The following is a 26,044-nucleotide window of genomic DNA, read 5'->3' as shown; positions in this document are numbered from 1 at the left end:
TGCAGGGCTCGCTGGCCTGGGCCACTTCCCTCCCGCTTGGCAGCGTGTGGGGCCGATCGCTCTGCAGGTGGGGCGCAGAGAGCCGGGGCCGGGGGGTGCCAGCTCCCAGGTAAGGTGCTGCGTGGGGCTGCCCTGGCGCTGCCCGTCCGTCGCCTCCAGCGGGTGGAAAAGCATCAGCAAAACGTGCCAAGATCTCACAGGGGCTTCAAAAACAAGTTTCCTGCTACCGACTCCCAGCCCAGGGCGAGCTCCCTACGCCGTGCCCTGGCCTTGGGGGTCGCTGTCGCACGGCCCCACTCGCTGTCGCGGGCAGGAGGGGACACCAGGGATTGCTGGTGGGGTGGGCTGAGACCCGTCCCGCTCATTTCATGCAAGGATGGGCTGTGAGCTCTGAGCTCTGCTCGCTGGCTCCGGGCCATCTGGCAGCAAAGTCCTTCACCGAGGGCATCCCGAGGGGTGCAGAAAAGCCGCAGATGCACCGCCTGTGCCCCCGGGCGGCTCCGCTGGCCAGTTTTGCTGCTGAAGCTGATTTGGTTTGGGGACCTGGGACGAGCTCTGTGCCGCTGTAAGTTCTAGTGTGGGGGAGATGGGGGGAGAGCTGGGCTGGGCTGGGCTGGGCTGGGCGGCCGCTGGGTTTGGGGGTTTCTTTGTACTTGTCAGCTCAGGACAGCGGCGCTTGGCACGGGTGTGAGCGGCGCCGAGCAAAGGGCTGAGACCAAACCTCTGTGGCGGAGGTTGAGCCGCGTCACTTCAGGCCCGGGCAGCGCTCAGGTGCGCTGGTGAGGGGGGCAGGAGAGCCGAGGGGCAGCCCTCTCTGGGGTCGATTTGAACCCCGCTGAGTGATTGGCAGGGGGGTGCCCCTAGCACACAGGCAGATCTCTGCTGGGGAATTGTCCTGGGAGAGGCTGACCCAGCCGGGTCGGATCTCCGGCAGTGTCCCCCGTTCCCTGGGAACTCGGGGTCTGTAGGAAGGAGGCTGGCACGGGCAGGGATGTGTGGGCTGAACTGGGTCTAAATACACGGTGCCCGCAGCCGGGTTGGAGGGACTTGTTCCATGGGTGGCAGCTGCAAACCAGCTGGGGCAGTAACCACTGAGCGCTGCCCGGCCCGGGAGGGGCCCATCTAGTGGTGGGGTTGGGGCCTGGGGGGCTGCTGCCAGCGGGGTTTGAGCCCAGGACTGCTGGCCGCCCAGTTCGGTGTGGGTCAGAGCAGGGCACTGGTAGGCGTGAGCAGCCACCGCCCTGCAGCCTGGGCTATTGCACCAGTGCAAAGCAGGCGTGCAAAAGGTGACTGGTGCAAAGGCCTGCACGAGGGGCAGAGCAGCGTGGGATTTGGGGGTGGGCGTTGTGTGTGGCTGTACAGGGAGCCTGGTGGTGAATCCACCTGCCTCCGGCCCGTGAGCTGAGCCTGCCACTGGATTCTCTGCCCAGCCGCTCGCAAGGCTGCCGGGTCCCGGTGCCCCCGCCGGTGCCAGGGTGATCACGGTCAGGCTGGGCGGGATCCAGTCCCGTGCGGTGCCGGTCTAGAAGGCAGGTTGGTCTGTGCTCTGACACGCTGCCCCAGCCCCTGAGTTGGAGCCTAGGCGCCCTGGGATGCACACGCCCTGGCTGGTAGGGGCTGTCCTTGCCCAGCGCACGGGGCACAGGGGCAGCCGGGGCTGGGCCGTTCTAAGTAAGGGATGGGAGATGGGCCAGGTCTGCCCGCTGCCGTACTCCAGCCCCAGCAGTGCCCAAGGCCCCAGCCTGAGCTCCTGACCCTGCCGCGCTTGGAGCTGTACAGACAGGGGGTCGGGAGCTGCACGGATACTGGGACCAGGCTGCCGTAGCCACGCTGCTGTGGGGCGGGGGCTCGTTGTGGTTTACTCAGCTCAGTCGGGAAGAGAGCATGAGCTGCAGCTACAGGGAAGTACCAGGGTCCGCCGGGCACCCCTCCTTGACGGGCTGAAGTTGCTGGTGCCGCTGGCTCATGGTGGCCCCTGCCTGAGGACCCTACGGGCTAGAGACCAGGGCCCTCACCAGGTACATTGCACCTGCCAAGTGCTCCTCGAGGGGACCGGATCAACCTGTTCCCTCGCCGGCAGGGCGTGTGCCCGCTCCCCTCCAGCGCGATGAGCCGTGGTGGCAGAAGTGCCCAGTGAGTGCTGGATTAAAGGGTCTGAGGGCCCTGCGCCCTGTGGACATTGCGGGGGGGGGGGTGCCCAGTCATGAAGGGGGTGGGGGCTGGGCTCAGTCTGGGTGACATGTAGGGTGACCAGATGAGATGAAGAAAATATCAGGACACCAGAGGGGGGCGAGGGGGGAAAGCCGAGTGCTGCCGGCGGAGCGAAATACCGGCACGGGCTCCGTGCGAGTGCACCCGGTGCATGCTGGTTCCTCCAGGCCTGGGTGCGGCTGGGCGGGCATGAGGCGGGAGCAGAGAGCTGGCTTCAGAGTCACCTGAGCAACGTCTCCTGGGACAGGTGCGTTTACACTGCCCAGAGGGCGCGAGGCGTTGGCTGGCACAAAGTCGCCCCAGAACGAGCACCGTTCTGCCAGGGCAAGCTGGTAGCGTGGCCTGGCACCAGCGCTCCGGCCAGCCACTGCCCGGGCAAACTGGGCACGCTAGTCTGTTTGGCTTGTGAGCGCTTTGGCCGGGGCTGTCTCAGCCCGTGTCTCACTGGCCTCGCGGGGAGCCGGGAACCGAGGGAACCGTGGGCCGGCTGCTCGGGGAACGGAGCCACTGCTGTCACGTCAGTGGTTCTGCCCCAGGAGCCAGGGGATGTCCGTGGGGCCACGACCTGCCCCCCCCCCCCCCCCCCCCCCCCGCGCCCTGCTGCCAGCACCAGCCAGGCAGGATGCCGTGACTCGCAGCACAGGAAGCCACTTCTCAAACTCCTGCCGCTCGGATTCCCCGGCCCCACTTCCTCCAGGAAGCCAATTGACAAGTTTGTTTTGCGTGCAGCGTCTTCTGCCATGAAGGAAACGCTCCCCGGGGCTGGGAGGTGGGAGCTGGTGCTGAGCCCGGCCTGGCAGAGCTGAGGGGCTGAGCGGTGGAGGGGTGAGGAAAGAGTGGGCCGAGAGCTGGGTATTTCAGGGCTGGGTTTTCCCGTGCACGTGCAGCACGATCCGACTGGCTGCAGCGAAGACCCCTGCCAAGGGCTGCCCGAGAATCCGCCCCGGCGAGCCCAAGGCCAGAGCGTTGGAAAACCAGGGCGGCAGAACAGCCCTAGACACAGAGACCGCGGCTTGAATTCAATCGCTGGCTAATTCGATCCTCCGCGTAATCGGCTCAAACTCTTTGATCCCCCTGCCCCCCCTCGCCTCATTTAATTAGATCAGACTCTCTGGCACTAACCGCTTCCACTGGCTGGCCTCTGCCGGCTGGAGCCAAGCGGGAACGTGCTGCAAAGTCTCCTTCGGGCCGTCCAGCGGCAGGATGCCCAGGGCCCCGGTGTGTGACGGGAACGGGCGGGATTGCGCCGGGCAATGGAGCCCACGGCCGGGGCCGACCGGTCTGTGCCCCCAGAGCTGGCTGCAGTTGGCAGGGTGGGGGAAGGGGCAGCCTGAGTACAGCGTGGGGCGTGGGAGGAGGACTGAATGGGGTGGGCCGGGGTGGCTGCGTTGGCTCGTCGCAGGGCCGGGCAGGCTGGGGCCGTCCGGCCTGCCGGGACAGAATTAGAAACGGGAAGCCGGAGCAGGGTGGAGCCCGGGAACTGGGGCCTCCGGTGCCGCTTGGCCTCGGGCCGGGCCTGAGACACCACTCGGGACCCGGGTCAGCCCAGGCAGCTCGGCCTCAGGCCGGATATCGTCCGAGAGCAGCCTGGGGCTGGCCGGCGAGTGGGGGGAGAGAGGAGCCCTTGGCCTGCCCCAGCTTGGAGCCGTCCCCCCGTGGGGCCGCGGGTGGTTCTTCCGCGGACATCCCCCGGCCTGGCCTCGCATCCAGCTCTCCTGCCTGCCCGCCCCCGCTGCAGGGTCGCTGCTGCGCCCATCGCTGCTGTCTCTGGGTCTGGGCCTTCGTGCCGCCCCCACCCCAGCCCTCGGGGGCGCTGAGTGCAGGGGGGTGGGGGGTGGTCAGAACGGGCCCCCCAAAGCTCTGTCAAAGGAGAAGGGTCGGGGCCCCTGGTTCTCTCACCAGGCCTGGCTGGGAGCCCGTGGTGCGCTGCCCCCCCACCCCGCTGGGGGCTTGGCACTGCTGGGCAGACGTGGGGCTGTGCCCGACGAGGGATCGTGGCCGGAGAACAGCACAGCCCCTCCGCGTGTGCACGGGGTGCAGCGGGTCAGGGCTGCGCCCGCTGACTCAGGAAGGGGCCGCCCATAGCTCAGGTCTGGGCGGGGTACAGGCATGCGTGGGGCCCACACGCGCTGGTCAAACCGCTGCCCCTCCCCACCTGTGCAGTGGCTGACAGCCGTGTGCCTACTGTGTGCTTGTACAGCGCAGTGCGCCAAGGCAGCCTAATGGGGAGAGCGCTGGGCTGGTGGGACACCTGGGTTCTCTTCTCAGCTCTACCATCGACCCGGCCCCTCTCCGTGCCTGGTCTGGCCCGTGAGCTGTGTGGGGCAGGGCCGGGCTCGCTCCGCGGCTGTGCAGCGCCCGGCGCGGAGCTACAGGAGTGATGGTTCCTGATCAGGGCCGCGTCAGAGCTCACCAGGAAACATTTTTTGTTCCCATGAAAGATTTCAGCAAAAACCGAAGCTTTAGTGACATTTTTTGTCGTTTTTTTATTTATTTTTTTCAGCTTTTCATCCAAAAAAAAAAAAAAGAGATTTTTGGTGGTTTGGCTGAAATGTTTTGGTTGCTCGGAAACAAAAAACCTCCCTCAAATTCTTGTAAAAATCAGACATTTCTGCACTGCTGGGAAAAGCTGGTTTGTCCCAAAGCACATTCCGGGAGGAACAGTTCTCACCGCGTGCGGGAGCGCAGGAGGTTTGTCTGGCCTGCCAGCTCCGTGGGGCAGAGACTGTCCCGTTGTTCTGACTGTACAGCGCCTAGCGCCGGGGGCCCTGGGCCGGGTCTGTGTGCTACAGCGCTGTGCCAGCTTTGGGTTTTTTGGGTTTGGTTTGCTTTGGGTTTTGTTGCTGGCACAAAGAGCTAAAACTGGACACATTTTCATCCCTTTGCAGCACAGAAAGCCCGAGCCTCCCGAAATAGCCCCCGGACCCCTCCTTTCCCACCCCCGGTTCATTTTTTTCTGCTGAGCCCATAAAATACTTGGCATTCCCCACTCCTTGCTCTTGCGGGGAGCAGCGGCAGAAGGAGCCGGGAGCGGCGAACAAGCTGCCGGTTGTCCGGCTAGCGAGTGGGATGAATTCTCCGACTCGTTGAATGACTTTCCCCGAGAGGGCTCAGGGGGCTTTAGCCAGCGGGTGAGGGGAAAGCAGCGCAGGGGGACGTGTCTCTGGGGGGCCTGGGGTGGGGGCTGCGTTAGAGGCGGAATTGACCCCCTCGCAGAGAGGCCTGCCTGAAGCTGTAATGAATCTCGCCCTATGCCCAGCAGTTCTTCCCCCTGGGAGGAGGACTTGGGTTGGCCTCTCTTCCCACCCGCCAGGGCTCATGGCTGGCTGCTGCTCCCATCTGCCCGGTTCCGTTCTGGGCGGCGAGCCCTGGTTTGCCGCCTCTGTGCAGAGCTGGGGAGACAGCGCGTCTCCCCGGGGTCACCCCTGAGGCTGGTCTGTGACCCCCGGGGCCGAGCTGCCCCCGACCCCAGAGGAAGGGTGGCCTCGGGGTGGAGGCATCGGACAAGGCTACGGGAGGCTGCCCAGGATCCTGGGGCAACGTCATCTCTGGGCCTCAGTTTCCCCACCTGAATGGGTGAGCTGGGCTCTGGGGCTGGCTGGATGCCGGGGCCACGTAGGCTGAAGGACGGGGAGTCAGGTCCTGGCTCTGTTGCCGCCTTAGGGGCAAGTTACTTCCCCTTGGTCTGCCGCGTCCCTGCCCCCGGGAGCTCCTGGCATGGCTCCCACGCAGGGTCTGGGCAGCGCCCAGCACCAGGAGGTCTTTGGGGGCTGCCCTGATGCACCTAGGACCAAGCGGCGCCGACGCGACAGGCCGGGATGGAGCTCAGCTCCTGCCTGGCTTTCGACCCGGCTTGTTTCAGCGTCGCGTCAGGTGCGTGGGAGCTGGGCATCGCCCGCACTCTCGTCCCCTGGCGCTCGGACTCTGCCGGACAGACCCGACTCCTGCAGCCCCCGGCGGACGGCAGGGGACGTTTCTCGCCAATGCGCCTCCCCTCTGCATGCCGGTCGTGTAGACGCCCCCCTTCCCACCCCCCCCCCACACGCAGCTCCTGCACCTCGGCAGGAGCCAGGAGCCAGAAGAACCCTTCGGCCCGTCTACACCAGGGCTAGTTCAGCGTCCCTGTGCTAAACCAGTCCAGACCCCGACAGGCTCAGAGGGCAAATGAACCGGCCCCGAGTTGCTCTGGGTTTAAACCAGGCTCAGGACTGCTGGGGGCGGCGCACTCCGGATTGGGAACACGAAGTAGGCTGAGACCGGCCGGGTGTTAAGCTTTGGAAGTGAAGTGAACTCAACCGAGCAGAAGCCGCTGTAAGTCGGAGTGAGAGTGCGCCCCAGGGGTTTCATGCGCTTTAAGTGCACCACGCGAAATTCATCCCTATAGTTGTCAGATGAACTCTCATAAGAGCAGCCAGACCGGGTCAGACCAATGGTCCACCCAGCCCAGTGTCCTGTCCTCCGACAGTGGCCAATGCCAGGTGCCCCAGAGGGAATGAACAGAACAGGGAATCACCAAGTGATCCATCCCCTGTCGCCCATTCCCAACTTCCGACAAACAGAGACTAGGGGCACCAGCCCTGCCCGTCCTGGCTAATAGCCATTGATGGACCTATCCTCCGTGAACTGATCTAGTTCTTTTTTGAACCCTGTTATGGTCTTGGCCTCACAACATCCTCTGGCAAGGAGTTCCACAGGTTGACTGTGTGTTGTGTGAGGAAGTACTTCCTTTTGTTTGTTTTAAACCTGCTGCCTATTCATTTCATTGGGTGACCCCTGGTGCTTGTGTTATGAGAAGGAGTAAATAACACTTCCTGATTTACTTTCTCCACACCAGTCATGATTTTATAGACCTCTATCATATCCCACATTTGTCGTCCCTTTTCCAAGCTGAACAGTCCCAGTCTGATTAATCTCTCCTCACACAGCAGCCGTTCCATACCCCTAAGCATTTTTGTTGCCCTTTTCTGAATCTTTTCCAAGTTCAAGATCTCTTCTTTGAGATGGGGCAACCACATCTGCACGCAGTATTCAAGGTGTGGGCGTATCATGGATTTATATAGAGACAATACAATATTTTCTGTCTTATTGTCTATCCCTTTCCTAGTGATTCCCATCATCCTGTTTGTTTTTTTGACACCGCTGCACGTTGAGTGGATGATTTCAGAGAACTCTCCACAATGACTCCCAGATCCCTGTCTTGAGTGTAACAGCTCATTTAGACCCCATCATGCTATAGGTATAGTTGGGATTATGTGTTCCAATGTGCATTACTTTGCATTTATCAACTTTGAATTTCATCTGCCATTTTGTTGCCCAGTCACCCAGCTGTGTGAGGTCCCGTTGTAGCGTCGGTGAGTGCCTGGGCTGGAACCTGGTCCTGCGCGGGGTATGTTTGTGTTGCTCGAATGGTTCCTGTTTAACTAATCTGGGGCTGTTTGGGCTGGACTGGGCCTGGATGTCCCCCGGGAATGGGGAATTACCACGGCCCCCTCGCCGCGGCGCCCCGGCCACGTGCCCTCTTCCACTCAAATTCTTCCAGCCAGGTTAGCCAGCCGTCTCCTCAGGGGGGACCGGTCCCCAGGGCTGGGGGCACGTTCCGGGAACTGCCGGGGGTTATACCAGGTGTGTTACCTGCCGGGCTGAGCGGGGCGGGGGGGCGTGGCCCTGGCGTGCAAGAGAGGAAAGCGATCGCTGGCCCGAAGGCTGGGATGCTGGGCTTGTTATGAGGTGTTTTACAGTAGCACTTATAGGCACTGACTGAGACGGGGGGGAGGCACCGGGGGCACTGCCCTGACTCCCCCCCACTTCCCCTGACTGAGAGTCGGGCGCTGCACAGACCCAGCAGATGGTTTCTGCCCAAAATCGCTCCCGGTCTGACCAGACAAAGGATGGTCCCGGCTCCCCGACCCGCCGGGCCCCGCTCCCCTCCCCGAGAACAGACCCCAGGGATCCCAGCTCCCCAACCCACCGGGCCCCGTTCCCCTCCCCAACCTGGGAACAGCCCCCATCCGAGAAGAAGAGCCGGGGGGGGGGTAAGCTGTGGAGCTGCTGCTGTCGCCTGTGGGTGGGGGGAGCTGGGGCTCTGCAGAGACATTGTTCGGGGTCCCGTGAACCTTTGCCCAGAATTCCAGCTATGCCAGCGCGGCCCTGGGCAGGACGCAGGGGCCCATTGTTTCCCGGGGGCTGGGAATGTGAGATGTCAGCCAGTGACCTTTCCAGGGACGGGCCCCGCTGGCACGGGCGTGGGAATGAAATGCCACCGGGCCCCGTGCAGAGATGGGTGCCCCATGCCAGTCTGTCCCCAGGCCGGGATGATGGGGGGGCCCTGTGAGAGGTGCAGTGGGGAGAGGGGAGGTGCAGAAGGTAGAAACCTCTTTGGGTTGGGGCAGGGGGGTGCCAGCCAGAAGGCATCAGGTGCAGGGAGCCACAGGGAGAAAGACACGTCCCCAGTCCCCGAGTCGTGAGCAAGTTACTGCAGGGCTGGGAACAGCAACCGAAGTGGGAGCCAGGACTCCTGGGTTCTCTCCCCAGATCTGGGAGGGGAGGGGGGTCTAGTGGTTAGAGGAGGGGGCTGGGAGCCAGGACTCCTGGGTTCTTTCCCCAGATCTGGGAGGGGAGAGGGGTCTAGTGGTTAGAGCGGGGGGCTGGGAGCCAGGACTCCTGGGGTCTCTCCCCAGCTCTGGGAGGGGAGTGGGGTCTGGTGGTTAGAGCACGGCGGGCTGGGAGCCAGGACTCCTGGGTTCTCTCCCTGGCTCGGGGAGGGGAGGGGGGTCTAGTGGTTAGAGCAGGGGGGGGCTGGGAGCCAGGACTCCTGGGTTCTCTCCCCAGCTCTGGGAGGGGAGTGGGGTCTAGTGGTTAGAATGGGGGAGTGGGAGCCAGGACTCCTGGGTTCTCTCCCCAGATCTGGGAGGGGAGGGGGGTCTAGTGGTTAGAGCAGGGGGGCTGGGAGCCAGGACTCCTGGGTTCTCTCCCTGGCTCTGGGAGGGGAGAGGGGTCTAGTGGTTAGGGGAGCAGCCTATGTGGGGGCACGACATTGCCATTCAAAGCATTCTCCCCCCCCAAGCTGGCCTTGCCCCCCAAGGCTGTCAGGGGAGTGAGGTGAACAGCGTCTGTGCTGATCCCTGACCCCGGGATGGATGTTGCCCATCCGTCTCCTCCACGCAGGAGCTGGTGCGTCTCTGCGAGGGGCGGGCTCTCTCCATGGCGCACTAGTACTGGGAAGCTCGAGCACAAGCCTGCAGCTCGCAAAACCTTCTCTTGGCTCCTGTGTTCATTGCAGTCAGGAACTCCTCAGTCCACACAGCTCCGCTGCGGAGCAGCCCTTGCCATGTGTGTGCCCTGCACCCCCCACACTTTGGGTGGTGGCTTCTATTCTTTCCAGCTATCATGCTCCACAAAGGGGTTAATTGCTCCTTCCATTTAGCCCAAAAGAAGGTCTGCAATCCACAGGCCCAAAGACCCATTTGCTGGCAGCGGTGAACGCCATCCCGCATACCAGCCGGAGAAGGAAGTTGGTGGCTGAATGAAGTGGGACTGGGCTGGACGGGTTTGCTCTGAGGTGACACCTCGTGCTGCTCTGAGTATGGATTGTAAAGGGAGCGACACGCTTGATACCTCTTATGGAGCTGAGCGACCCCGCGGGGTGGCTGGCTCTCACCCTACGCCGTGGGCCGGGGTCCCGCCTGGGAAGCTTGGCACTTGCCAGCCCTACCCCAGCGAGATGAGCGCGGCGGGTGCCTGAGCCCTGTGACAGCCTGGGGAAGGGCGCACGTTCCACCTGCCTGCTTGGGGGCCCTGGGACCAGTGCACGGTGCAGCCCCACAGAACACAGCAGCAGGGGCGCCGGCCTGCGGGGGCCTGCCTGGAGGAGTGACGAGGGCCGGGCTCCCCGGCTGTGTTATCAGGGTGGAGTTTGGGCTGTTTTCCCTGCTGACCAGGGCCCCTGGGACGGTGGTTCCTGAGAGGGCGGGGGGGGGGGGGGCGTGATCAGGTTCCTTTGACCTCGGGGGCTCCCCCTCAGCGCAGGGCCAAGTCCCGGCGGGGGAGGGACAAAGTGGCCCAGCGCCGGGACTTTCCCGGCAGTGCCCCAGAGGCGCGGGTACGTTCCCGGGGGCGCCTGGGGCTGGCCGGGAGCTCCCCGCCCCCGTCCTGCCCTGGCTGTGTTAAATCGCACTATGTTGTGTGGTGGTTTGGGGCACGGATGCATTCAGCACAGCTCGCGTGTGACGCCCAAACGTCCATCGCTGTTCGCAGCCTGCCGGATGCGTCCACCCACTGCATGGCAAGGCCACGCATCCAGCCAGGCCAGGGGGCGATGGGCAAACCGGGCCCCAGCTGACCCCACCGGGGAATCAGAGCCAGCGGGGACGCGAGAGCCTCTGCTGGAATCTGGGGTGCTGGACGGAACCCCCCCGGGTCAGCAGCTCCCCCCGAAGATCTGGGCGGCCTGTGGGCTGGGGTCACCGATGGGACCCCTCTGCCCCCTGCATTGCCCTGGCCAGATCCCAGCAGTCCCTTGGCCTTCAGTCCCAAATCTGGGAGTGGAGCTGCAGTGTATTTCTCGGCAGCCTCCTGGGGGTGCTGCGTGACTCTCGTGCCCTCTCCCCTTCAGGGCTCCATTCACAGGGGCTGTTTTCTCTGTCTGGCAGGCGCGGAGAGAGAGCGGGCGGAAGGCCATGCTGTCAGCGCAGGAAGCCAGTCTCCCGTAAGTAGCTGCACGGGGCGGGATCTGATCTGTAGGCCCAGGGCGAGGAAGGAGCATGGCCCAGCTGCTCAGGGCAGCCCTGGCTCGGAGCCCCCGGCCCCTCCTGGATTTCCAGGCCGCTGGGCACAACCCCTTGGCCCAGGGGGCTGCAGGGGGACGAATGCAACCCCGTGCACAGCCAGGGGGACGAATGGGCAAACGCTAGGCAAGGGCTGTGCAGAGAGAGCTAAACCCTCCTGCTTTTCCTGGCCAGGGCTCCGGAGCTGGACCAGGGCGCTGGCAGATGGGAGGCCGGGCTAGATGGGCCCCCAGTCTGATCCCATTCCCGATCCCTGCACCAAGCAGTGTGCCAGCCCCGAGAGTCGCCCTGGCCGGTCCCAGCCCAGCGTGCGGGGTGCAGTACCCCTTTTGGGGTCCCGGAGGGGGAGGGGCCTGCAGAGCAGGGATAGAGGTGGAGAAGAGGGTGCCCGGGGGGAGGAGGCCTCGTTGCGGTTGGACAAGTCACGGGCCCTGAACCTCGTCTGCTCCTGCTGGGACCCCGCGGCTAGCGAGCCTGCCCCCGAGCGTTTGGGCCTCGGCTTGCAGCGTGTGCGCGACTGGCCCACAGTGAGGATAACAGCCCTCCACTGCTGCTGACTGGTGGAGCGATTCCCATAGCTGGCAGGCCCGTGGGGGGCGGTCAGCACGTGTGCCTGGGGGTTATGGCTGGGGCGGGGGCGGGATCGGCTCCAGGCTGAGTCCTGTGTTTTCTCTCCCCCGCTCAAGGCAGCAGAAGTAAAGGAGGAGAAGTGGCCTGCACAGCCCCAGCCCTTGCCCGGAACCCGGCCACTCCTATCACCCGAGGAAGCCAGCAACGCGGAACGAGCCGTAAGGCCGGGCTGGGCAGGAGGGCAGCAGAGGCGGCCGGGGGAAAGCGGCTGGGATCGCAGCTCTGAAAGGCCTTTCTCTGTAGCCGGGCTGGTCCTGCGAGTCAGCGGATCCCCGAGCTAACGGCTGGGATCGGGCCCCGCTGGGCTGGGAGCTGGGGGGCAGGTTCTGAAAGCACACGAGTCCCAGGGATGTTTAGTCTAAATAGGCAAGATGGGCACAGAGAGGGGGCTGGGACTTGCCCAGAGCCACACAGCAGGTCAGTGGTAGAGCTGGGAGAGAACCCAGGAGTCCTGGCTCCCAGCCCCCCTGCTCTAACCACTAGCCCCCACTCCCTTCCCAGAGCTGGGAGAGAACCCAGAAGTCCTGGCTCCCAGCCCTCCTGCTCTAACCACCAGACCCCACTCCCCTCCCAGAGCCGGGGAGAGAACCCAGGAGTCCAGGCTCCCAGCCCCCCCCTGCTCTAACCTCTAGCCCCCATTTCCCTCCCAGAGCTCCCAACCCCTTTCTAAGGTCCCAGCACTCACCCCACCTCTGCCCCCGTCTCCCCGATGCAGGCGCAGAAGGAGAAGCTCCATGCAGAGCTGAAGCGGGTCTTGCAGCGGAAAGGCGAGAGCCAGCCTAGCGCCGTGGAGCCAGCGCCACCCCCCACCCCTGCCATGGAGACCCAGACCAGGGTGACGGAGGTGAGGGATTAACCCTTCCTAGCCTGCCCACCTCCCGCCCCCGGGCGTCCCCCTTCACTCCCAGCACGGACCCTCCCTCCCCGTTTAAAACAATCTGCGGCCCCAGGACTCGCCGTTCCAGCCAGCGGCTTCCAGTGGCAATTCGGGCTGTCGGGTGCCGTGTACTACACTAGGGCCTCCGGAGCCCGGCCAGGGAGCAGGGCCCGATTGTGCCAGGCGCTGTGCACAGCTCTGCTGGAGAGACCCTCCCTGCCCCAGCCTCCCAGGGCTGACCCCGGTGACCCATGGGTCTGTCACATGCCGCGATCTCTCGCTGGGTTCCAGGGCCAGCCGCTCCCCCTGGCCTCTCCCCGCTCCGGTCTCTGCCCTCACCCTCCCAGGCATTGGTTATCCCCAGGGAACCGCAGCCGGCAGCAAATGGCTCCTGTCTTGTCCCGGATCCACCTTCCTCTCCCTGGGGCCGTTCAGCCTCCGGCACCCTGGTGAAGAGGGGGGTCATGGGTAGCCGGCACTGTGCCCACCAGTCCTGTCTGAACCCAGGGCCCGGCTCAGTGCCAGCTTCCCCCTGCAGCTTCTCGCTGGGTCTCTCCCCCGCCAGGAGGAAGCGAAGACTTCGGAGCTGGTGGAGATCATCCTGGAGACGGAGGCCAGGGCCGGGGCCAGTGGGATCAGCGTGGCCGGCGGGGGCAAGGAGGGGCTCTTTGTCTCCGACGTGCTGAGGGAGTCCCCCGTGGCCAAGGCCCTGAGCCTGAAAGAAGGTGGGTGGCGCTGGGGGGAGGGGACGGTGAGTGGCCTTGTTCCTCAGGCGGGTGGTGAAGGAGGCAGCCGGGGACCCAGGTCTGCCACTGACTCCCTGTGGGACTCTGGGCACGGCCCTGGTGGCTCTCTGGGCCCCAGCGCCCGGTCTGGGAACTGGGGAGAACCATCCTTCCCTGGTGTGTTGGGCCCGACCCGATGGGAGACACCAACCGGAGACAGGGTCTGTCTGTGCAGCGCCCGGCCCGACGGGGGCCCCGATCTCGGCCGGGGACCGGGCAGCATAGCTGGGCTGAGGATCGCCCCTAGCTTTGTTAAAAGCTCCCTCTGTGGGCGACGGGAGGGAGGTGCCCCGGAGCTGGCGGATCCCCGGTTCCAGTGCTGGGCAGTGCCCCCATCATTCACAGTTCCTAGTGGGACGGGTGCCCCAGCACAGCGGGCACTAAGTGGCCCCCTTGCTGACAGCCCCGGTAGAAAGGCCAATGGCTACATGGACACTCAGCTCCATCGGTGCCTAGAGGGGTCCCGGCAGGGCAGAGGGGCTGCCCAGGGCAACGCTTGCCCAGCCGGGTGGATGAATTTCTAACCTTTGAGCAGCCAGAGTGACTGAGCGATCGGTGTCTCTGGCTTGGGGAGAGGTTAGTGCCACCGAGTCGGCAGGAGAGAAGCATCTGCAGCCGGCTGCTGCCGAAGGCTCGCGTGGCCTTTGTCGCTGTCACGCTGACAACGAGCCCATAGCAGCGTGGTGAGCCGGGAGCGGAGGCCGCAGGGGGACGTGGCCAGGGGACAGCCCAGTGACCGCGGGAGGCTCTGCCTTTAAAAGGCTGGGAGAGGAACGTTGGTCGATTTCCTGGCTTCTACATGGTGCAAGACTTTAGCCAGGCACCTCCCATGGCCCCATCGCTAGAGCGTTTCGCGATCTCAGCCAGGAGCCGAACCCAGGGCCAGCTGAGCTCCCACGGCCCCGGCGCAAGCCCTAATTACGGAGCCATTCTGCCTCGTTTGGTTGGAGGGCTTCGAACCCCGGCCAACACCCCCACTTGTGCGACGTGCGCCTGCCGTACCAGCCCTTGGCACTCCCCCAATGGCTGCCCCAAGGTGAACCGGCCCGTGGCTGCTGTTTCTATTGCACTATTTGCTGTCCCGTCTCCCTAGCCCCTAAACTCCCCCCAACCCATCCCTGCAGGTGACCAGCTCCTGAGTGCCAGGGTCTACTTTGAGAATGTCCGATACGAAGACGCCCTCAGGATCCTGAAGTGCGCAGAGCCATACAAGGTCTCCTTCTGCCTGAAACGCACCGTTCCCCGGTCGGATGTCCCCGGGAGCCCTGCAGCCGGAGGCCTGGCAGTGAAGGGACCCCAGGTGAAGATGGCCAAGCTGGTACGCGGTGCCGGCCCCTCCTGCTGACCTGTAACTCACACGTGTTTCATTCAAATGACTCAGAAAGTGAAATGTTAGCGATGGGGAGGGGGCTGGGGGGAGTGTGTTTGTTCATTTATAACTGAGCTGAGCTTTGAGACTCGGCAAAATCTCTTGGGCTGATTCTCAGTTCCTCCTTCCTGCATGCGGGGGCCTTCAAAGGCCCCTTTGTGCTTCCTGTATTCTGGGCGCCTGGGGTCAATTACTGCAGCTTCAGGGCGGCTCTAACGCATGCTTCAGCCCTTCTGGGCCCTGGGGGGCAGGGCATAGTCCCAGTGCAGTGCGCTCTGGCCGCACACCCCGATCCGCCCCCTAAAATCAGAGGCTCGGAGCAGGGTCCTTCTGCCAGCCAGGGACAACCCTGCAGGGTGGCTGGATTCTCTGATGGCCACTGTAGCCCCAGGAGGGCCTGGCATGACTGAGGATTAGGCCCCGGCGCTCTGAAATGTACGAGATCCAGATGGGGACTGCCGGGCCGGGCCGACTGGCAAGGACCCCATCTCGCTAGGACTCCTGGGTTCTGTCTCGGTTCTGGGAGGGGAATGGGGGCTGGTTGGGGGGGGGGTGGGCGGCTGGGAGTCAGGACTCCTGGGTTCTATCCCTGGCCCTGGGAGGGGAGTGGGGGCTCGTTGGGGGGGGGCTGGGAGTCAGGACTCCTGGGTTCTATCCCTGGCCCTGGGAGGGGAGTGGGGGCTGGTTGGGAGGGGGCTGGGAATCAGGACTCCTGGGTTCTATCTCTAGCTCTGCCACTGACTATTCTGACCCTCCCATCATATCACCTCTTGATGCCCGAGTTTCCAGGCCTGTTAGTGCAGGATGACCTAGGCCAGGTCTGCCCTGCACGCTTATTTCAGTATAACTACGTCGCTCAGGGGTATCCCCCTCTGAGCGACGTATTGACGCCCACCGTAATGGCCCGTGGAGACAGCGCTATGGACAGAGGTGGAGTCGAGTCGACGGGACAGCTCTCTCCCCTCGGCTTAGAGCGGCTTCGCCAGCTGTGCTGGCGCTAGTCTGGAGCGTAGACCTGCCCGAAGAAGTGGGAGTGGGCTGGCGTGTGGCTTGTCTAAGCCGTGGTTGTGAGGCAGGGAGAGCGCGTGGGTTGGTAGCTGCTATTGTCCCGAATACATCCAAACATAAGTAAACACGCCGCTAGCCTCGGAAGGTGGGCAGCCTCCTGGGAGCGACTGCTGGAGATGGGGCAGGGACATACGGAGAATGCTGTTCAGATGGCAATCCAGGAATGTAGATTGCATGCCGCGAGCCGGGATCACAGAGCTGCAATGTCGGTCCCAGGTTGCGCGCTGCTGGCGCGGCGACAGAGGTGGAGGTAACGTTCCCACGCTGCACAGCCGCCAAGGGTGCTCGCTGGGGCGCAGAGGCTGGAACCTGATTGACAGGGCTGTGTTCTCCCTCTCTCTCTCCTCTCTCCCCAGAACATAAAGAGCCTGGTGCCCACGAGAAAGCAGAAGGGGAAGGGCCTGGCGAAGGCCCCGGACGAGGAGGTGGCCCTGATGGGCAGCGCGGAGCCGTCGGCGGGGAAGCTGGACGTGGCCCCTGTGGACGTGGAATTCTCCTTGCCCAAGTTCGCCAAGCTAAGGAAGGCGAAGAGTGCAGCCGAGACGGGAGCAGCCGGGCCCAGCCCAGACGTCTCTGTCGAGCGCTCCTCTTCGCATCCCAAGGGGAGGAGGCTCAAGTTTCCCAGGCTGAAGGTGAAGGAGGCGGCAGGCGCGCAGGCGCTGGCTGTGGCGGGGACGCTGGAAGGGGAGGCAGGTGCCCAGGGCAAGGCCCCCCAGTTCGCAGCCCCATTTCCCAAGGTGAAAAAGCCCAAGCAGGAGGCTGGGCTTGCGGAGGTCGAACTCAAGGACCAAGTCAAGTTCAAGGCCCCCCAAGTTGAACTGGACATTCCCATCCCTGATCTCAAAGCCCCCAAAGTGGCGGCTGGCGTGGAAACTCCGGAGATCTCGGGCAAAGGGGAAGCCTTGCGGATCAAGCTGCCGAAGTTTGGGGTGTCCGCCAGGCCTGTGGAGGGGGAAATCGAGGTAGAGGGACTGGAGGGGAAGCTGAAGGTGCCCAAAGTCCAAGTGCCCCGGGTTGGGATTTCCCTGCCAATGGCAGACAGGGAAGCAGAAGGGCCAGAGGGAGAGCTCAGAGCTGGCATCAAACTCCCCTCGGTGGAAATAGCAGCCCCCAAAGTAGAGGTGGATTTGAGCCTTCCCAAAGGGGAAGGAGCCCTGGAAGCACCAGACATCAGCGCCAAAGGGGAGGGCGTGAAAATCAAAATGCCCAAGTTTGGCATCTCTGCAGGGGAAGTGGAAGGTGCACTGAAAACGCCCACCATCCCGTCCCCCAAGCTTCCCAGCGACAGAGGGGAGGCCGAGGGGCCAGCCGGGAGGTACAAAGCCGGCATGAAGCTCCCCTCCCTTAACATAGGGGTGCGGCAGGTGGATGTTGAGATCCCCCTTCCCAGGGGGAAGGCAGATACAGAATGGGAACCGGAGCCTGCCGAAGCCAAGCTGGAGCTCCCTGATGTGACTGTGACGATCCCCAAGATCAGCCTGCCCACGCATGGGGGCAAAGCCAAAGAGGAAGAGGTGGAGAGGGAGCTCAAGGTGCCCCAGGTGGAAGTGAAAGTGGGGAAGGCAGAGGGGGAGAGCCCTGAGTTGAAGGCAAAAGGTCCCAAGATTAAGATGCCGAGCTTTGGGATCTCCCTGCGGGAACACAAGCCTGATGTAGACACCAAAGCGAAAGAGCCTGCCGCCGAAGGGAAGATGAAATTCCCTGCGGTGAAGATGCCCTCCATCGACATCTCTGTCCCCAAAGCTGCCGACGTGCAACTGCCCAAAGCGAAGATGGAACCGGCTGGGCTAGCCGGTGAGGGAAGGGTGAAAGCCCCTGATGGGGACGGTGCCGAGGGTCCCGAGTTCAAATTCAAAATGCCACAAGTGTCGCTTCCAAAATTCGACCTCTCTGGCATGGCCGGGAAAGCCGAGAGCAAGGCCCACGTGCCTTCGCCCAAAGGCCCGCAGCCGGAGGCCAACACCGGGGGCCTGGAGATCGCGGCTGGGAAGATAAGCATGCCCACGCTGGATATCTCTGTGCTGGGGATTAAGCCGGTCGATGTGGAACTGCCGGAGGCCTCTTTGCGAAAGCCCAAGCTTGAGATAGCCATCGAGAAGCCGAAGATAGAGGTGAGGCTGCCCTCAGGGAAAGCTGATGGGAGGAGGCTGGAGTCTGAGGTGGAAACGGCCCAAGCCAGGCTGAGTTTCCCGTCGGTGAAGATGCCGTCGTTGGACATTGACATGCCCAAGGTAGGCGTTGATCTGGACCTGCCAAAGGCAGAGCCTGGCTTCGAGGGGGAGCTCAGGGCAGTGGCAGGCCTGAAGGAACGTGACCTCCAGCTGCAAAAGCCCCAGGAGCCTCTCCCGAATTTCGGGGCTGTCTGCAAGGACTTGGAGGTGGAGATCAATGTGCCAGCTCCCAAGGCCATGGCTGACCGCCCCACACCAAGAGCAGAGGTTGAGCTCCAGGGTGCAGCCTTGGAAGGCCCGGATCTAAGTGGGATGGTGGCGAAGCTCCCCAAGGTGGACATTTCGTTTGGGAAAGAGAAGCTGGAGGGTGAGGAACTGGACAGAGCGGGCCCGGAAGGGAAGGGCAAAGCAGATATGAAGTTCCCAAAGGTCGGACTAGAACTCAAAAGCCCCGAAGTGAAGCCTGGGAGCCCGGAGGCCACAGTGAAGCTGCCCTCCGTTGACATTTCAACGCCTAAGCTCCCCGATGTGGCCATCGCGGCCCCGCTGGGGGGAACAGCTGCTGTTGACATCAGCGGAAAACTGCCGGAGACCGATACCAAGCTGAAATCACCCAAGTTCTCTTTCCCCAGATTTGGCATCTCTGGCCCGAAGGTTAAGAAAGGAGGCCTGGAGGCTGTGACACTGCAAGCTGAGCTGGAGGCGGAAACCCTGGAAGCAAGCGCCAAAGGGCCTAAGCTGAAGATGCCAAAATTTGGGCTCTCGTTCTCCAGGTCGAAGCAGGGGGCTGACTTGGACGGGCCCAGGCTCTCTGCGGAGGGAGAGGGGAAGGCTCCCAAGGGGAAGGTGGAGATCTCAGGGTCTCACATCGATATGGACTCCCCCGAAGCCAAAATGAAGCTGCCTTCAGTGAAACTTCCCACGGTTGACATCTCCAGCCCCAGAGTGGATGTGGACATTGACTTGCCCAAGGGAAAGGGGGACGTCTCGGGCCAAGAGGTCACACAGGCTGGGGAAACATCGCCTGACATCAGCATGGAGATCCCAGACATTAAACTGAAGATGCCCAAATTTTCACTGCCAAAATTTGGGGGCCAGGGCAGGGAGGAGCAGCTGGAACTGGAGCAAGAGACGCTCAAGGGGGAAGTGAAAGCAAAGGGCAAGGAGGCCAAGATGAAGATGCCCAGGTTCAAAATGCCATCCTTTGGCATTGCCAGGAAGGATGTAGAGGTGTCTGGGCCCAGTGCGACAGCTCCTGAGATTGACGTGAAAGGCAAGAAAGGGAAAGCAGCTGCCAGAGAGCCCATCGTGGCTGCTGGGAGCCCAGAGGAGAAGCTAAAAGGCCCCTTCATGAAGATGCCAAAACTGACGATCTCTTCTCACAAGGATGACCTGAAAGTAGAAGCCGACGTGAGAGGCTCCAAAGGTGAAAGTTACATCCAAGGCCCCGACATAGAAATTAAAATGCCCCAGGTCGAGCTGCCAAAGTTTGGAACCAAAGAGGAGAAAGCCAACGTGGAGATGTCTGAGAGACCGGAAAGCCCTGGCACCAAGCTAAAAGTGGGCACGGTTAAGATGCCATCACTAGAGATCTCCGCGCCCGACCAAGTTCCTTCATTGCAAATCTCCGTTCCCGGTGTAAGAGCGGAAGGCGAGCCATCGGTGGGAAAGCCGGTCATGGACGTCTCCGAGGCTGATATCAAGGGCTATGAAGGAAACTTGAAAATCCCCAAGGCGCCTTCCATTGGCATCTCTGCGCCAAAGCTAGACTTGGATATCAGCTTGCCGAAAGCCGGTGTGGAGATGCTGGGCCAGCATGGAGCTGGGCTGCAAATAGAAGGGGATGCCGCCTTTGAGAAAGCAGACACCAAAATTAAGATGCCCAAGGTGGAGCTGCCCAAATATGGGCTGGAGGGTTTCTTGGGGAAAGACTTGGATAGAGAGTTGAGTGGTGCCGAGGCAGAGATGCACCTCCTCAAAGGACACAAACTGAAAGGGCCGTCCCTAAAGGACCAGAAAGTAACCCTGGAGATGGAAGGGGGCAAATATGCAGTTGATGCTACCGAAGGCTCCCTGCTGGGTTCCAAGATCCGGGTGCCCAAACTGGATATTTCCTTGCCCAAAGCCCGGTTGTCAGACATAGAGGTACCTCTGACCGAGGGGGAGATCACCATCGAGGGACTGGAGGAAGCCGAGGGGAAATTTAAGCTGCCATCGGTTGGGCTACCAAAATTTTCTACCCCGAAGGTGAAAGCTCCAGAGGTGGGATTTGATGTTGGCTTAAGCAGAGATCGAGACTTTGCTCTGGACACGTCTGGGCTGCATGGGAAGGTGCCCAAAGTCGAAGTGAGTGGCCCAAAGATTAAGTTGCCTAAATTCGGGGGAGCTAGTTCTGATGACCAATGGGAGGCAGATATAGACTCATCCAAGACCCCCAAGGTGGAGCTTAAAGCCCCCAAATTCCGGGGGAGCCTCGAGACCCCAGGCAGCGAAGTGGGGGTGCAAGAGGCCAAGCTCAAAATGCCGTCAGTTCCCATCGGCTTCACTGTGGGCAAGGGAGAGGGGGAGAGTTCCCCCAGGACAGAGGACTCTGAGACGGACGGTTACGACAGCAAGTTCAAACTGAAGATGCCCTCGTTCGGGATTTCCAAAGTTGGCACAGAGGCCAAGGGGGACGAGTCCCGGATGGACACCCAGCCCCTCTGCCCCACAGCAGAGGGAATGGACTTCTCCTTTAAAATGCCTCAGCTTGCCATTCCGGACGTGGGGTTCTCGACAGGCCCAGGGGAAGCTCCAGCTTTGGAGCGGGGGAAAGCCGAGATGGGAGGAGACGCCGGGGTCAGGGTCGAGAAACTGGCAGGTGCTGAAGATCTGGAGCGGGACGTGGGAGGGTTAGAGGTCAGGCTCAAGATGCCCAAAATCAAGATGTCACCATTCGGGATTTCAGGATCCAAAGGGGACGAGGGGAATATGACGGCATCTCTCCACAGCCACAAGGGTTCAGAGAGTGAACAGATGGGAGGGAAGAAATCCCTGTTCAAAATGCCGGACCTGGAGATCTCTGCCCCAAGTATCAAGGCGCATGCAGAGTATGAAGTTGAGGGGGCTCAGCTTCACCACAGTGGCTCCCAAGAGCTGCCGAGAACCAGTGCCGCTGGCATCCAAGGGGAGAAGGGTCGTAGCGTCAAGGCTCCGGGAGGGAAGGGGGACACTTCTGAAGCCGAGGCAGGGAAGAAGTATAAAATGAAGCTGCCCAAGTTTGGGATCGCCCTGCCCAAAGCCACCCAGGAAGGAGGAGACGGGAACCTTTCTAGGGGCGGGAGCAAGGCCCAGGAGGCTGAAACCAAGGTGAAGAAGGCGGTATTTGTGCTGGTGAAGCCCAAGAGGAGGGGGGCGGAAGCATCCTCTGGGCTCTTGGAAGGAGATGGCGAAGCTGCTGCTAGCTCCTGGGAAGGGGATGGGGACGGCAAGGCAAAGGGGCCTACAATAAAGCTGAAGCCCAACTTTGGGCTCTCCCTCTCCAAATCCAAAGCTGGGGTGGAAGTCAACGGGGAGCTAGAGCCCTCAGCCAAGGAGGAAGGGGAGCTGGAGAAAGGCTCCAAGTTGAAGCTGCCCAAGCTGGGCTTCTCCAAGACCGAGGTCCCGGACCTGGGCACCAGCGGGAAGGGATCAGCGTCTCAGCTCAACGGGGGGGAGGCGGGAGAACTTTCTCTGCAGAATGGCTCCCAGGACAGCAAGGCGAAGCTAGGCAAGATCAAGCTGCCCCAGGTTGAATTCTCCTCCCCGTATAAGGCAACGGAGATGGACCCCGAAATGAACCTCAAGCTGGTGAGGGCAGAGGAGGCCAAGAATGAGGCTCACGTCAGCACCTTCATGGCTCTCAAGGCGGCCAAGTTCAAGTCCCCCAAGATCACGTTCTCAGGTTTCAAGAAGAAGGAAGGGGAACAAGCCGGGAACGTGGTCTCTTCGGCTGCCAGGACAGAGATGGCCTTGTTGGAAAAGGGGGAGAGGGACCAAGATGCCAAGCCAGAGACATCCAAGATCTCGCTGGGCTTCACCTCCAAGTCGAAGGGGGAATACAATGTGGAGAGAGGCGAGCTGGATGGCAGAGAGAAATCCCCTAAATTCAAGTTCCCCAAGCTGGCCTTCAGCCCCAAAACCAGAGGAGTGCTAGAAGTCACTTCCGAGCAGCAGGAGAAAGGGGGCTCCTCCCAGGGGGAAGGAGAGAAGGGGCCGGGGGCACTGGAGGGATTCAAGATTCGGACGCCCAAGCTGGGTTTCTCCACTCAGCTGGAGGAGCAGATCCCAGAGGAGGGAGGGGGCCAAGTGAAGCCAATCAAGGGCGAGGTGATGGTGGGGAAATCGTCCCCCATCTGAGGCTGGACTGGGGCAGGGAAAGCAGAGACTTGAACAGCCCCCAGCACCGCCTCCCCCTCGCGTTGGGAGCTTGGCAGGCGGGTATCTGTACAGTTCTGTGATAGACGCACTAACCACAAGATGAGCTTTCAAACCACAGCGTGGGATGGGGGTGGAAATGGGGGTGGGGGGAACCCAGCTGTTCTAATAACCAGCCCCAGTGTGGGCTCCCCCCTGCTCTGACTCCTCCCCGACGGGGGCCAAGTGAATCTTCTTGGGGCAAGACTTTTTGTTTTAATTTTTGTTGAAAATAATGTGAATAAATAACCAAGCTACACTTAGTATTTTTTACCGTTTTACCAGTTTAATAACCAGCCCCTTTGGCCTGGTGCCAGCTCAGCCCTGGTTCCCCCAAGGCCCTGCCCTGCAGGGGGACGCAGCGGTTCTGAATGCACTAAGGGGGACGAAGGATTTTTTTTTTAACTTAGGCTTTAACTCTGTTTCTCGGGGGTGGCTGTTCCATTTATACTTTTAAATTAAGACGCTTGCAAACTAATGGTCAGTAAGGGAACGGCAGTCGCTGCTTTCCAACCGGAGACCGGTGCCTTCTTACTAGTGTAACGCTAAGCTTGGAGAAAGGAATCGATTGGAAGAGGCAGGATAACGTGAATTAGGGGCTATTTAAAACGCAGCTCGCTCTGGACTGCACAGAGTAACAGGAGTAAGGAATTTCCAAGAAAGGCACAAGAAAACGGCAGGGGGTTGACTCTGTGGCACTGCTCCAGCGGTAGGAAGGGGCCTTCGGGGAAAGTGGGCTCCTGCTTTTTAATGAGTGATTCCAGGTGTGGGGAAAGCAGGGGTTTGATCCCATGAGTTCTGAAAAGCCTGGCCCGGCCAGCTCCACTCTGTTTACCCTGAAATTCCTAACCTCTGGCTGCCCTTTCGGCAACACAAATAGCAGCTGAGTCCAAAGGGTTCCTCCTTGGAAGGCGGTTTAAAAATAACTGGCGTGTTCTCTCCCAGCGTGGGCTCAAAGAAGAGCCTTCTCAGGCGGAGCAGGGCTGTTGACTGGATCTGTCACAGCTCCCCTCACCCAGCCCCCCAGCCCCACTGCTGGGGGAGTCATTTCCTTTGGGCTGGGGAAGGTCAGGAGCACACCAGGGCCATAGTCCCAGCCCTATCACAGCTTTTTTTTGAGACCCTTCCAAACAGGAAAGAGACCAGGAACTTCAGCTGATGACTGGCAAGGCCTCCACAAGATGTGGTTAGAGCCAAGGGCCAATGAGCCATCACACTCCTGTCGTCTGTAGTCCCCTCTTAGCCACCGCTGCATGTGTGACCTTCGGAGAGACCCTGCCCGGCATTATTACTGGGGAGAGCAGGACTGGCCCGCCCTAAAGAGCTTGCCATTTACACGGATGAGACAGTCAGAGAGAGGCTAATTATCCCCACTTCCTGGCCAGAGAGATGCGGTGACTTGCCCATGGTCTCACAGGGAGTCAGTGGCAGAGCTGAGAAATGAACCCAGGTGTCCTGAGTCCTAGAACAGTGCCTTACTCACACCATTGTGCCCTTCCCCTACAGCACAATCCCACCCCAGTGCCTCAGTCAGCCCAGGGGAACAAACTGGGAGCTCACTAAACATCATGGTGCTTTGAATGTTCCTGAGTATTTACATTTTCCCCAAAAGAAAGGATTGAATATGCTCCCACTGGTAGTTTGATTTCTAGCTGTTGTCTTTGTGGGGGTGGGAGTCTGTCCAGCAATCCCTCCGTTTGCTTCTGGGGGCAAATGTGTACATACAGTAGAACCTAAGAGTTATGAACACCGCAGGAATGGAGGTTGTTCGTAATGCTGAACAAAACATTACGGTGGTTCTTTCAAAAGTTTACAACTGAATGGTGACTTAAGACAGCTTTGAAACTTTACTATGCAGAAGAAAAGAGGGTTAAAAGCAGCATTTAATTTAAATGTACCAAGCACAGAAACAGTTCCCTTGTCAAATCTTTTTTTAAACTTTCCCTTTATTTTTTAGGAGTTTACATTTAACACAGTCCTGTACTGTACAATATTTGCTGTTGTTTGTCTCTGCCTGAGTGCATAGTTCTGGTTCCCCAGGAGGTGTGTGGCTGACCCGTCAGTTTCTAACTCTGAGGCTCTACTGCAGATTCTATTGCTTAACGAAGCCATAACCCAGCTGACCCTCAGTGTTCGGGCAGCAGCTTTAGCTTGTATTGCATGGGAGCGATTGCAGTCCATGGGTGTGTTAAGCACGCCAGACATCCTTGCCATGGACTGGAGGGCTAGCTTGGCTTTCGTTAGGATAAATCCAGGATAGAAGTAACAGGGCGGAGGAGAGGCCCTTGTTTGCAGTCACATTGTATTTCCTGCCTTGTCTCTAATGTGTAACTGTGTGATAAGGGGACGAAGGGGGGGCGTTTGGGTGCCTTTTCATAGCTAATAGTGTATTATCGCATACACAGCATACCTGCCAAGAGATAAACCTGGATCTTACTTAATGAACCGTGTTGCTTTGACCTCTTTGACTGAAGATCTGTGTATTATTATTGGCATTTTATTTTCAAGATTGTCTGATCCGATGACTGGAAAAGAATTTTTTTTTAAAGAAAGGTTGATGACCCAGACCCCCCAGCCCATGCTCGTTCCAGGTTCCTGAAGGCGGGGATGGATCACAAGCTAGCCCCAGGGGAACCAGCGACTGAAGGCCAGACTGCAGGGCCAGTTCCCCACCAGTGTTCCCTATGCTAGATGTGGAGCATTTGGAAACGTGGCCAGAAGTGTTGGCCTAGGAGGTCTTGGGCGCTTTTGGATCCCGGCAGCCTGGACTCTGTAGTCTGACTGACTACACCCGCATAGGCTCCCTGGGGGTGAGAGGCACCCTGCTGCCAAGACGCCAGCACAAGGCCAGGGTACTACTCAACTCCCTCCTCTTCAGCCCAAAGGCTGAAGCAGGATGGAAGTGGCACCTAGGCCTTGTGGGCATTGGCATCGCACTCCAGTCTAGAGCTCCACCTACGTCACTTTCAGTGATCTCTGCTGGGTCCAGACCAACACAGATGCCAGAACAAGGCTCCCAGGACGAGCACGACCTTTCCCCCAAACACATGCTAGTGGGTTCCTTCCCCTTTCTCTCTGCCTGGGAGACACACAAGCAGCCCTGCTGGGACTTGCATTTGGTCCGATTCTCGGCTGCCCTGGCTTCAAATGGATGCAAAACGCTACTAGGTGAAGCCAGTAACGATTCGTTCCCACTTTGCACTGGTGCAAATAACTGTGCAAGGTGCAGGGGGAATGGGGCCCTTGGTATCATTTACACCAGGGTAGAATTTGACCCACTCTCTTTAAACCTGTCCTCAGCAGCAAGCGGATGAGCAGGAATTAGCTGCTGGGTGTGGATTTGCCAGGGCTTTCTTTAGCCAAAACCATTGGCATTTCGAGCAGAAGGGATGGCGTTTGGAGCAGGGGCAGTAGCTGGAGCGAGGAAGCAGAGCTCCCTCCCGCCCCCCGCCCCCCCCCCGCCTTGTCAGGGCTGTTTTAAAAGCATTGCTCTTAGATGCAGGGATTTGTTTGATTCCCATTAACGCCAAATGCCCCTTTCCCCTGGAGTCCCGCAGAGCTGGGGGGTGGCAGCATCCACACCCTGCCCTGCCCGGAGCGACGCTCAGCTCCAGTAACCCCGGGGTCACTTTGTTACCTTGTCTCACACTCACTGTGTTGCTGCTGCTTCTTCTTTCTAGTCTGGGTTTGTCTGAATAAAATTCATCTGTGAGCGA

At 60.8% G+C, this 26,044-nt stretch overlaps 1 protein-coding gene across 3 annotated transcripts; it reads left to right on the top strand.

Annotated features, from left to right (window-relative positions):
• Window positions 1-26,044, top strand: PRX (periaxin). 3 transcript variants are annotated; one of them, XM_054009770.1, is made up of 7 exons: window positions 1-109; window positions 10,860-10,915; window positions 11,681-11,782; window positions 12,340-12,468; window positions 13,067-13,226; window positions 14,411-14,604; window positions 16,080-26,044. In XM_054009770.1, exons 4-7 carry the CDS (start codon window positions 12,442-12,444, stop codon window positions 22,269-22,271), a joined length of 6,573 nt encoding a protein of 2,190 aa, XP_053865745.1. In that variant the 5' UTR covers window positions 1-109; window positions 10,860-10,915; window positions 11,681-11,782; window positions 12,340-12,441; the 3' UTR covers window positions 22,272-26,044. The 3 variants fall into 3 exon arrangements, with proteins under 3 accessions (XP_053865745.1, XP_053865747.1, XP_053865748.1); XM_054009772.1 differs by lacking the exon at window positions 1-109 and adding an exon at window positions 556-565; XM_054009773.1 differs by lacking the exon at window positions 1-109 and adding an exon at window positions 2,001-2,018.

Source organism: Malaclemys terrapin, chromosome 20 (genome assembly GCF_027887155.1).
Source record: "Malaclemys terrapin pileata isolate rMalTer1 chromosome 20, rMalTer1.hap1, whole genome shotgun sequence".
Taxonomy (NCBI): domain Eukaryota; kingdom Metazoa; phylum Chordata; order Testudines; family Emydidae; genus Malaclemys; species Malaclemys terrapin.
This window is presented reverse-complemented; position numbering and strand designations above follow the sequence as displayed.